General features: G+C 42.4%; 1 protein-coding gene across 3 annotated transcripts in view; it reads left to right on the top strand.

Moving 5' to 3' along the window:
• The window catches only part of shank2b (SH3 and multiple ankyrin repeat domains 2b), a 204,837-nt gene that overhangs the window by 111,936 nt on the left and 80,463 nt on the right, over positions 1 to 12,438 (top strand). For all 3 annotated transcript variants that reach the window (XM_030076268.1, XM_030076260.1, XM_030076253.1), the window contains exon 11: positions 4,255 to 4,684. In XM_030076268.1, coding sequence (XP_029932128.1) covers positions 4,255 to 4,684 — 430 coding nt within the window. The remainder of the gene's footprint in view (positions 1 to 4,254; positions 4,685 to 12,438) is intronic.

Here is a 12,438-nt window from a genome sequence, read left to right as displayed (position 1 = left end):
AGAGATAGGAGATCCAGGCTCACTGACCTCTGACTTTTTCACTCCCTGTTTATAAGAACATTTAATGATATAGACTCCACTGATTGCTTTTCTGTTACATAAGATGCTCAGATTGTTTGACACCGCTCCTTCAAGTTATTGTTCGTTTGTGCATGTGTGTGTTTGTGGTTGTATGCTAAACAGAGACAGTGAGGGACTAAGAGAGTAAAGAAAGAGTCAGCAAGTCAGTGTTTATGTGCACATGTACGTGTGTGTGTGTCTGTGTGTGTGTGTGTGTGTGTGTGTGTGTTCAGCAAAAAGTTCTAGCCGTAAACCTTGGCCCACCAACCTTGAGACCACATGAGCTTCAGACAAACACAAATAGCCTGGTGGCTGCTAGGTCTTTAACGTGTTAGCTCATTAGATGTTAGCACCTCTTCTCTTGATCAACACGTCTGCTGTAGATGGAGAGACAGAGGGAGAAACAGAGAGAGAGAGAGAGAGAGAGAGAGAGAGAGAGAGAGAAACGGTGGGACAGACAGAAAGAAAGGAAGTGATAATGACTCAGTAAAATCCATTCAGATGCTCACAGAGACAGGAAGGTGCAGGAAACTGTAGCTCAGCTAACCGGCCAGCTCGGTATTATTAATCGACTCATAAACGGGAGAAACTTTGGGAATGGCTTCAGGCCCCTGCTAGGCTCCTGCCGTATCCTCATAACTGTGAGGACAGCTGCTGATGGCAGTTGTAGGCTCATCCTCTCACAGTGTAATGGAAGAATAGCTCCATGGGGAAATCAAGGCCAACCTCCATTACGGCTCAGTCTGACAGTACTGTGGCTAGTGGGGCCAGAGAGAGGAACTCAGCTGTCCTCACTATAATTCCAATAATTATGCTAATGATGGTCAGAGAAAAATCAGCGTGAAGTGTGGAGCCAGGGCCAAGATAGATAGAAAGATAGATGGGTAGAGAGATACAGACATAGACAGAGGGGAGGGATGTACATTAAGAAATGACTCACATTTCCATCCTATCAAATTAAGGAAATGTTATCAGCATTGCCTATGTTGTGCCAATAACATAGAATTATTTAAATGTTATTAATCTAGTGAACAGAACTCCCTATGCACTGCCAGTATTTGTGGTATTTGTAAAAATGAGCCACCGCACAGTGAAATAACTCTGCTGTAACTTTATTAGGAGAGAACATCGAACTAAGTGAACATGATGGTACCTAATATCCGTTCAGCTGGAATGAGTAAATCTAACTCCATCCATCCTTTGTCTGTGCTTGCATACTCCTTATCAGGGTCGGGAGGGGCTGGAACCTATCCCAGCATGCACTGGGCAAAAGGCAGCCCATACAGGTTCACCACTCCCTCACAAAGCGGACACACAGACAGACAGGCGAGCACACTCTCACACATTCACACCTACGGGCAATTTAGAGCCTCCAGTTCACCTGACCTGGATGTTGGATGTCTTTGGACTATGGGAGGAAATGCAAACTCCACACATAAAGAATCAGGGCAAGGATTCGAACCCAAGACCGTCTTGATGTGAGGTAACAGTGCTAACCACAGCCAGTGAGGTCGCAGTGTTTGCTCTTCTGCTAAAACTCATCCAGTTAAATCTGCACATGTGCACATTTAGTGGTGAGATGCCCAGAATTATACGTTCTACTCACCTAAATTTGATTCAACATAAATTGAGGACAAAAACATATTATATTCACCATGCAAACACACTTTCTTTATGTGATGTAAACAAGAAATACTGTTGCATCTCTCTGGTTGTCTTTGTGTGCATGCATCACTGTAGATACAGTACTGTATCTCTGCAACTCTCTGATGTGTTTGGGGGGGAAAATAGCACATCAGACACAAAAGGTATGCTATTTATACATCTTCACCAGTGTCCTCCCCTGGTGCACAAGTGCTGCAGTGCATTTGTGCACTTGGAGTGTGGTGCATTGATGGCTTAATGCCGTAGACTCATTTGAGGACAATTATCTCAAATCGAAGATTGAAGTGGGACACGTCACTCACATTTTAGAGAGAGGGCGCAGAGCCCGTTCCCATGAATGAGGCTTTAAAGTGGTCAATAGATGGACTGAATAGAGTGCAAGCAACTGAGTGGAGTTAGTCCTGAGAATGAGGAACTACTGAAGTAACATCCACAATCAATGGCTTTATAGTGTGTTTTTGATCAAGACTGATGTTCAAATTCGTGAATACTGGGAATCTTGAAGATGCAAACCTGCATTACTATGATCATCTAATCTTAGGCATATTCATGTATTGTATTGTATGAAGGAATGGCTGGCCAGTATGGCAGTATTATATTGATAGATATCTGGACTTCATCAGGGATTTTTGATGTTGTAATATCGTGATATGGTATAAATGTTTTTTTTTTGTTGTTTTGTTTTGTTTTTTGTTTTTTTGTTTTTTTTCCCATGACTTTAAAGTCTGCATTATAAAAAATGGATGCATTTTTCTGAACTTATTTGTCTGTTGCAACTGTTCTGTTCTTTGCCTCTACCTGCTTGGTCAGCATATCCACAGTACTAATGATTTTTTAAATTGAAAATCTCTTGTGTCTATATTTCTTAAGAAGGCACCAATAAATATTCCATACAAAATTGTCACAATATTGGTATTGAGGTACTTGATCAAAGATTTCACAGTATTTTGTTTTTTCAACTCATGGCCTGCTCATCACAGCTGAGAATATAGGGCTGTTTTAGCACAGTTGTTGTTCAGTTGCTGTTATGTGAGAGGGGAAATTCTCGGTTACCTTACCCTCCTCCACAGGGAGTTCAGAGGTCAGAGGTCAGTGAAACAGCAACCTCCTCCACCCTCACAGTAAATATAAATCTTATTTTTAGTGGGACAAGTTCAGATAGTGAATATCAGCTTGAAAAGATATCTTTAGCCCAATAAATACCCATGTAAACAAAGTCAGCAGTGAGGAAAGAGCATTTTCACTGGAGTACCATATGGTTGTCACACAGCACTGGACAAAATAATGTATATTTTCACTGTTAAAACCTTGTGTCTCCTAAATGTCAAGCCTGTAGCAACTATCACCTTCAGGTACTTTCAGTTACATTATGCTAGGTGGTTATACTTTTTCTTTTTTTGAGGCACAGGCAGTTAAAGCAGATGAATTACCTTGAGTTGATATCTTGACGTCCGGGATATAGTAGGCTGGATTTTGCAAACTTGTAGCAACTGGAATTACAATGTTAAAGGTGGAGTGTGTAATATTGCATGATCCCATCAGCCAAGCCTCACCTCTGAACAGCTGATGGAGCCCTACCTATACTTTTACACTTCAGGTGTAACTCAGTTACACTGCCCCCCAGTGGTACACACCTAAAACCTGTATACACAATGTTAAAATGACCATATTTGACTCCTGCTGAGAAACTTTTTAGGAACTTAAAAAAAAAAAAAAAAAAGTGTCGATCTTAAATGACCCAGCATCATCAAAACATGAAGTGATCAACACCAAACCACCGAAAGTATTTTTTTAAACCATCTGAAATGTAATTGTGCACAGTAGAAATTAAATGTGTGCACATCCAAGCCGTTTTTTAGGGCCAGGTGCAGGATAAAGATACTTCCGGAAATAGAAGGAGAAAATATCCACACACTGGATTACAGTGCTCAACACTTGCTTTGACTACGCTGATTCAACCCAACAGGGTCTTCATCAGGGTTGAAACATCACCTGCGTAGTCAGATAAAGTGTTGGGAGCTGTAATCCAGTGTGCGGATATTTTTCTCCTTCTATTTCCTGAAATGTGCCTGTGCCAACGGGGAGATCAGTTTCCCTAAAAATGTGTCAAGATTGCCAACCAAGTAAATAAACCATAATCAGTTCGACTTGTGTCTTGCATGGATAGTTTGTAAGACTCTAAATGTGAGTAGTTACATCCATTTGCATCACACTGCGGTTTACAAAAATGTCTCTTTTTTTTAACCTGCCTGTTCTTGTTTCTTATTTGGGATTATTTCTGATTGTTGCTGGTTCATTTTGGGACTGATTTCTGACCGCTGAGTCCTTCCTTCCTAATGTTTGACAGTGGGGCATGTCTTTTCTGTGAGATGGCCTCAGGTGCCCTCAGACTCCCAGAGGTGTTCAGGGGGACACACAAACAGCTTGATAATCAAAACCAAGCGGAGTTGTTGAGAGAATTAAATGAAGAAACATTTCAACAGTTAAATTAAATTCATCTTTCATCTTTCATCTTTCCCTCCCTTGCAGTGCCTTTCCGCGAGGCTCCGGCCTACTCCAAGCGCCGCCGGGGTCCAGCTCCTGGCAACGGCAGCGGCAACAGCCCATCCTCCTCCTCGTTATCAGCGCCACGGGTCCTCCTGCGCTCCAACAGTGACAACAACCTGACAGTCAGCCAGTACCAGCAGCAGCAGCCGTCTCCTGGCAACTGGGCCCCCCATTCGCAGCAACACCAACACCCTCACCCACACGGGGGCCCCCTGCAGGGTCACCCGCAGCCTGGCTCCTCAGCCTTACATCGCAGCCTGTCACCCCAGCTGTTCCAGCAGATGCCCAGCGGCAGCCCCAATGGCAACGTGGTGGTCCGGACCATGGGGAGGGGGGCGAGGAGCAGGTCGCCCTCCCTCAGTCGACTGGGGGACGAGGCAAGACGGGCTCAACCTGCGCAGCGCCAGGCCAGGTGAGGCTCTGCAGCATGGACTGGAAATTGGAGGGTGGTTTGTGTGTGTGAGAGAGAGGAAGAGAGAGTAAGACTCACACACATTTTAATAATTTATTTGTCGGCACACAGAGAAAAAAAGACACACATTGCACTAACACATCACTGACCAGTGACGCTATGGAGATTTTTCACAAGCTGGTAGACCACAACAACAACTTACAGATGCAAATAACAGCATCTTCTCCATTTGTGCCAGCTGACAGTAATAGCTGGCACAGAACAGCATCCTGCTTACTGTTTAGCTCTCTCTTTTGGTTATCCCCACAGCTGACAGCATCACATTATTAGGCTACCAAATACAAAGACTAATAGTTTACACCTGTAAACAAGCTCTGAGATGACATTCAAGAGAGGCCGGTATTTAATGACTTTGATCATAAACGCTTCTTCCAGACTTTAATCAAATGTAAAGCCTTCTTCAAAGACAAACACGTGCACACACAACAGGGACACTGTCTTGTGTTGTCTTTTCTTCATTTCTTCATTTCTTCATTTATTTATTTTTAAGTAGAGTGATTGTCTTCATTGGAGCTGTAGGCAGACAGACAGCTCCAGCACCATCTGTATTTACATCTGTATGCATACACCTATCACACCATCCCCCTCCCCTAAGAAACACATATGACCGGTTCAACTGGGAAATGTGCCATCAAAAAGATTTCCTACCCCCGTTCCTCCAGCAACCGTTGCTATGGCTGCCCACAGACACTTTGCGAGTGTGTGTGAGTTTGCATGCATGCAGATAGATCGATGCATGCACGCCTCAGATCGCTGCATTAGAAATTCTGATTCCAGCGTAGCCTCAAGTCTGTTCATTTGTGTGTTTGTGTGTGCTTACTTCCAATTTGCTGCCACCTCCACCTTACAGTGTTCATTCAGAAATGCACTGGCACAAAAACCATCCTAACTCGTCATCTGGTCCTCAGTATTCAGCCTTCAAATCCACCAGTGGCATGAGATAATATTGTTTTCAATGCTTATCAAGCTGTTTCTAAAATTCTCTTGAATCAAGGCTCTTTTTCTTGGGCAGATCTTTTCTCCAGATTCCTGGAGAGTCTACAGAGAAGAGAAGATTTTTCTCATTATTTTGTGCTAATTCATGTCCACAAAATACCTAAATTGAGGTCACAAAATCATTTTACTCTTTTGTACTCTCGATGTGATACTTCAGATTCTTTGATTTTGGTTAATTTGTACCCTCATCTAAAGAAAACTTCAAACTCTCAATCAAAAGACAAGCTCTCGTCAGTGCAGTTATGGGTAGAGGTTCTTTGATTAAGGTGTATTTTGACGTGGGGATGCATTAGGGATTCATACAGAGAACCATTGCCTTTCATAGCATGAGAGGACTCGTAAGGATGCATGGGCTTTGCTGAAATCAAAAAAACTGACTTAGATCAAGTCACTGAATTAATTGTAACACAGTTTAAAAAAAAAAACTATATTAGGCTAAACTACAATGAGGACAATAATTTATTTCATTACTGGGCAGCCTTGACACAGTAACCTCACAGGGTGCACGTGCAACAGTTGGGATCGAGTCTCTGGCATTGTGGGCATATTTTCTTTACATTGAGAGCACATATTCTGAAAAACATGGGCAAGTTCATTCATTTTAGAACTCAAGGCAGATGATTTTTTTTTATCTCGTTTTAAGCAACTTGAAAATATAGGAGTAAAAGATTTGTTAGTGGTAACTGTTTGTTTCGCAGTATTATTTGGTGGGCATGCCTGTACGTATCTGTAATTTTATTAGGAGGCTGTGTTCTGTATGTTCTTGTGTAAGCTCTGTGCTGTCCCACTGTGTGGTGTGTGTGTGTGTGTGTGTGTGTGAGAGAGAGAGAGAGAGAGAGAGAGAGAGAGAGAGAGAGAGAGTGAGCATGTGATTGGTGGAGGGATTAAATAGTGAGGGGTTTTTATCTTGCAGCGATGCAACTGTCAATCCTGATTAAGACGCATGCTCCCTGGCCTCCTCCTCCTCCTCTTCTTCCTCCTCCTCCTCCTCCTCCTCCTCCTCCTCCTCTTCTTCCTTGGCAGATTACTGGATGGGCACATATGGTAGCACTCTGCACTAACACTACCCACATTCTCTAGCTTTGCATCTGTCCAATGTCAGAGAGGAGAAGAGAAGAGAAGAGAAGAGAAGAGAAGAGAAGAGAAGAGAAGAGAAGAGAAGAAGAGGAGAGGAGAGGAAGAGGCAGAAATGTTGTAGAAAGAGATGATAGATGTGAAGAGAAGGCAAAGAACAAAGACAAGATGAAGAGGAGAGAAAGGAGGGGGAGGAGGAGGAGGAGGCCACTGAAGAAGAGAGAGAATAAAAGCGCAGAATGAGGGGAGTGGAGCGAGGGAGGAGGGCTGGAGTAAAGGGAGGACAAGTGACAGTGGAGATGAAAGAAGGGGCAGGGAAGAGGGGGAGGACAGTTGCCTTTTGCCTCTGCGGCACATGAACACCACCATCATGTCTCCTGACACACTTCACCAAAAAACTGGGGGGCCCTCATGTGAAAGCCATTTCAGTTTGAGTTTGATCATCGACAAAAGAGTTTTTTTTTTTTTTTTTTTTTTTGGTTAAGTGACAGGAGTTTAACACAGAATCTTGAGGTTTGTACAAAGTGGAAGGTTTCTCGCTGTGTTCCCTCGTTTCATCTGAGCACCGCTTTGTAGTTGGCATTTCACAAGATAAATGCTCATCCAAATGGAAAGAGACGGGAAACTTCACATATCTTCAAATCTGCTTTGTTGACATTTTAACAATTTAAAATAGCGTGGCAGTGTAGGTTGCAATTTTTCCAGCCTAATATCATTGGCTTAATATCAGCAGTATTATTTTGATTGGCAAGGTTAAATCATCGCATGAACCCCTTGGCCTCCCTTCTGTTTTTTTTTTAACCTTTTCTCCCACCCTACTTTCATTTGGTCATTCGTTCTGTTAATCGTTCATTTTCAGACACACATTCCATTTGAGGTTTTGTGCAAAATTCATGCTGCCAGATAAGATTGCAAGACAGTCTAATCTACTTCACACATGAAGCTTAATTCCTCTCGTGCTACCAGGCGATCCACAGCCAACATCGTTCTTCAAAAATGACTCGGTGTGAACTGACTGGTTCACACTCAGAAATGGATGCGACAGATTGCGCTGTAGGAAGATATCAGAAATGCTCCTGTACATTCCATGGCTCATGTTATAAATGTGAAATTTACTGCGAGCTACCACATGAGTTTAAGGGCAAACCTCCACCGACATCATGCCCACCAACACGCCCAAAGTTAATCATCTCTTCCTTGTCCCGTGATCAACCTTTCTGCAAAGTTTCATGCACATCCTGCTGACAAACAAACAACGAATGGGGTGAAAACAAAGCCTGAGATCAGATCAGCCGAGGGCATGATGTTAAAAAAAAAAAAAAAAAAAAAAAAAAGACTTCAGCAAGAATTTCCACCTTGCACATGAATAAAACTGGGTCTGACTCTGTGTCAAGGTGACAAGGTGACAGAAACCCACTGAGATAAGAATAAGACACCATGAGGGATCAGAGTGCCTACAGAAATGACTTGAAAGAGAAACCATTTAGTTCCAGTGGTCGCACAGTGTTAAATTTATACAGCATATCCAAAACATCTCTCTTTGGGAAAGTATTTTCGGCAAATTGCCACCTTCCAGTGAGGACACTTGTCCAATACCAGTGAAAAGCAGTGATGACGGAGAGCCATGATTTGCCTCCAGATCGTGCTTGGCCAGCGTGCAGTCAAGGTTACCCATGTGTATTTTGGTTTTATGCACTATTATTCTGGGCAACATCTAGTGACTCATTAGTGCAATTTTTCCTTATTCCTGAAAGCACCATGTCAGCGATTTTTCTCAAAACGACCTATTGTTTCACTGAATACCCATGATCCATGGGGATTTATTTACAAGTGCCTTGCAGGTAACTAACTTGAGACCCATTTCTTTGAGGCATTTTTGCATCCTGTGTTTAACAAGGTTGTTTTTTTTTACTCAGCAGTTTCATAAGGACAAATGAAAACCTCAGTCCTTTGTCAAAAATGTTTGGATCCAAAAACCTTCACTTTGCTCGACTGGTGACCTTTCTCTCAGTTCCTCAGGGCCACTTTTATAGAAAGGTCTCATAATCAAAGTTGATCCTAGAAATAAATGGATATAGATAGATAGATAGATAGATAGATAGATAGATAGATTTTTTTTAATAATTCAGTTCTTTTCTTTCTTTTGATGTGTGTTCACAATAGGAAATGCCCTAATATTATTATCACTGCTGATTATTAAGGCTGATCCATTTTAATCAAGCCATTGATTAATTAGAGAAGGGAGTCTCCGCTGACCACGGTTATGGTTAGCTGATTAGTCCTCCAGCCCATACCAGTGAGCGTCTGCACAGAAGAAAACCTGCATGCCAGTAGCCTGGATTCATTTACCTTTGCAAGTTAATAGTGTGTTTAATGGGCCATCTGTGTAACTAAACACTGATTTTGGGCTTAATTAGCTTTAGTGCCTGCAAATTTGCAGCATCGCAGTGATGCACAACACAGCAGTAACTGAGCAACAGTGGCACAGGCTGCACAGAAGCAGCTGGTAGCTGAGCTACACAATGTCGAAAAATCTGCAGTTTTCATTAATATGTCATTTGCTATTTGATTATTTAAGTATTTGATTAATCAGCAGGAAAGAAAGGGGATTGGGTGGGTTAGTCAGGCACAACCCTACTTCTTATCAGATGTAAACACTGTAAGTATGTTAAGTCCAAATCAAAGATGGAATTCAAGGTTACGTCATTTTGTATAAATGCAGCGCAGGGTGTGTTTTAATGGTGCTGACCTTGCTGATAGTCAGACAGGACAGCAGCATCATGTTTTGACAGCCTCAGTCCGTCTCCTCTAAGTGTGAACTTTAACTCTTAGCGCTCTTCCAGGCATTCCCACCCGGCTGCCCTTTAAAGCCCCTGATTCCAGTCCTCTTCCTTTATGCCTCTGAGCTCGTTCTTCTTCATTATCTGCAGCCCATAATCCCCCACCTCCCCCTTCTAACCTCCGCCCACACACATACACATAGACACACACACACACACACACACACACGACAAAGTCCCTGTAGATTCCCATGCCCCCACTCAGTGTCTTGTGTTGAAATGTAACACACATGCACGTATAAGCCAACACACACACACACACACACCAGAACACATACACACACTCACTGACAGCTGTCACTGGCAACAGTTTCACAGCTAGATCTGCAGAGGGATGTGATGTGTCCAGCGTAGGGACAGACTGGGGCTGTCTAAAAGCTGTTATCACGAGGCCCTGCACAGACGCTGGGTGCTGCCGAAGTCGAGGCGTTCAGTACCGCAGACCGTCACGGGTTGATTGACAGAGCTTTCGAAAAGCGGGGACTGGCATGTGTACGGCTTTTAACGGTGGAAAATGTGGCCATGATTGCATTGCTTGGTGCAAAATACGTCCTTGTTTTAGTCATGATGGAACGAGATGGTAATAGAAAATCTTTTTTTTTTTTTTTTTTTTTTTTTTCCATTCACAAGTCACAGGCAGAGTGTACTGGAAGTCAGAGAGATGTGTGAGTCACGCAATATTTTTTCTGTTACAAGTTCAGGCACTGAGACAAGGCTGTGAGCTTGATCTGGTGGCTCGTGGGTAGTGGCTATTACACACAAGGTGCTCATTATCACCTCTGAAATGCCCTTAAGCAAGGCATCGAACTCCAAAGTGCTCTCTGAATGAATGCATGTGCAGTGTGTATTAGGTAGGGATACTGATAAATTATCTTAAAGCAACACGATACATGTCTGGCACAGCAGCAGCCGTACTTCTTCATTATTTCCAATCAGTTTGCAGTGCATTTCTCAGAAAAATCTTTTCTCTGTTTATGTGCAAAAACAGCAACAACAGCAAAAAAACTCTGCACAACTCTAAACCAAAGACAAAAACACGAGAAACATGTATTTATTAAATTATTTTTATACCTTTGTAATCAACTCAGGAAAAAATAAGCAGATCTTGGCGCTCCGAACAAATGGGTTTGGACTTTTTTTTCTTTTTTTCTTCAACCAATAGCGGTACTATTGAATACATGAAGTGTATTTGTTGAATAGCAGCATATCTGCAGTATATATGTCTTGACATGTTTAGCTCTGACTGTCAATCTGTAAATCTTAAAGGAAAAAAAAAACAAAACGCCTTCTCGGTGACAACCACTCATCCACAGAACGTAGATGGATTCAACAGCACAGATAAAATTGGCTGCAATATTCAACGAGTCCTGGAATATTGCAGCAGAAAATTGGCCGTCCTGGATTTTTTATTTGAATGGGAAAGGCTGTTCTATCCATTCTGTGCTTCAGAAATGTCCAGTATTTGCTTTAAATTGTATTTAATTTGCCATTAACACGGCACAGTATGCATATAAGCCTGCCTGCTGTTTGATTTATGTAAAGTAATAGATTTGTACCCACAGTATGAATAGCTAATGGTGGCTTCATTCTGTAGAGGTTGGCTACTCTCCCACTTTACCCTCTTTGCTAGTGAATGTACTTGGCCTGTTGAATCGCCAGTGGCTGCAGTTTATTCTGTGCAAGCTTAAGAAGAAATTTGTTATATAATTTTTTTTAAAAAACTGTTTACAGTCCCTTTAATTAGAATAGACCAGGAGGTGATAACAGATAAATATAATCTGTGAAAAAAAAAAGAAAAAAAAAGCTCTCTGTCTGTGACAATCTCTTATTTCCTTTTTCCGGGGTTTTGTCATGAGATGATGCCTCTCTCTCTCTCTATCTCTATCTCTCTGTGTGTGTCTCAATTCAGTTCAGTTCAATTCAATACAGTTTAATTCAATTCAAATGATTTTCTATTGGCATGACAGGAGAGAAGCATATTTTGCCAAAGCAGTGCATGCAGCTGTAGCATCTTGTGTACATTAACAAATGACTCATAATAATTAAAAATATAAAAAGTCTATAAATATCAGTGTTACCCACAATAGCCCCAGCCCCCGCCCTCTCTCTCTCTCTCTCTCCCTCCCTCTCTCTCTTTCTCTCTCTCTCCCCCATGCCTTGGGGTGGAGTGTAGAATTTCTCTTAAAGGAATGAGATTATCATATATATGAATGCAAAGGGGCCGTGAGCTGCAGATTGTACAGTTGGGGGAGGAAGGTCTGACTCTCTTTATTTAACTGGTGATTATATTTATGAGACTGTAGAAACTGCCAGTGTGTGTGTGTATGTGTGTGTGTGTGTGTGTGTGTGTGTGTGTGTGTGTGAAAGAGAGAGAGGGAGAGAGAAAGGGAGAGAGAGATCTTTAGGTTATTTTCTTTTCTTTTGCTGGTGTTTGGTCATGAGACGATGCCTCCCTCCTTCCTTCTTTCCCTCTCTCTCTCTCTTTCTCTTTCTCTCTCTCTCTCCCTCTCTTCTTCTCTCTTTCACTCTCATCCCCCTCTCTCCACTCGTGCTCTCTGTCTCAGGCGATCATCCAATAATAGCGCAAATTATGCACAGCTGGTATTAATCAACACTGTCTAATTAGCACCTCAAAGCCACCTGGGTAATTGCCAAAAAAAATACAGCGGCAGGAAAAACATGACTGACGGTTTGTGCGTGTGAGCTGGTACCTGCTGATCGGTCGGCTGCATGCGTCGTGTCCGGGCCAAAAGTTTTTTTTTTCCCTGCGACATCATTCTATCA

Source organism: Myripristis murdjan, chromosome 3 (assembly GCF_902150065.1).
Source record: "Myripristis murdjan chromosome 3, fMyrMur1.1, whole genome shotgun sequence".
In the NCBI taxonomy this organism is placed as follows: Eukaryota; Metazoa; Chordata; class Actinopteri; order Holocentriformes; family Holocentridae; genus Myripristis; species Myripristis murdjan.
Note: the sequence above shows the minus strand (reverse complement) of the source record. Positions and strands in the feature narration are given on the sequence as shown.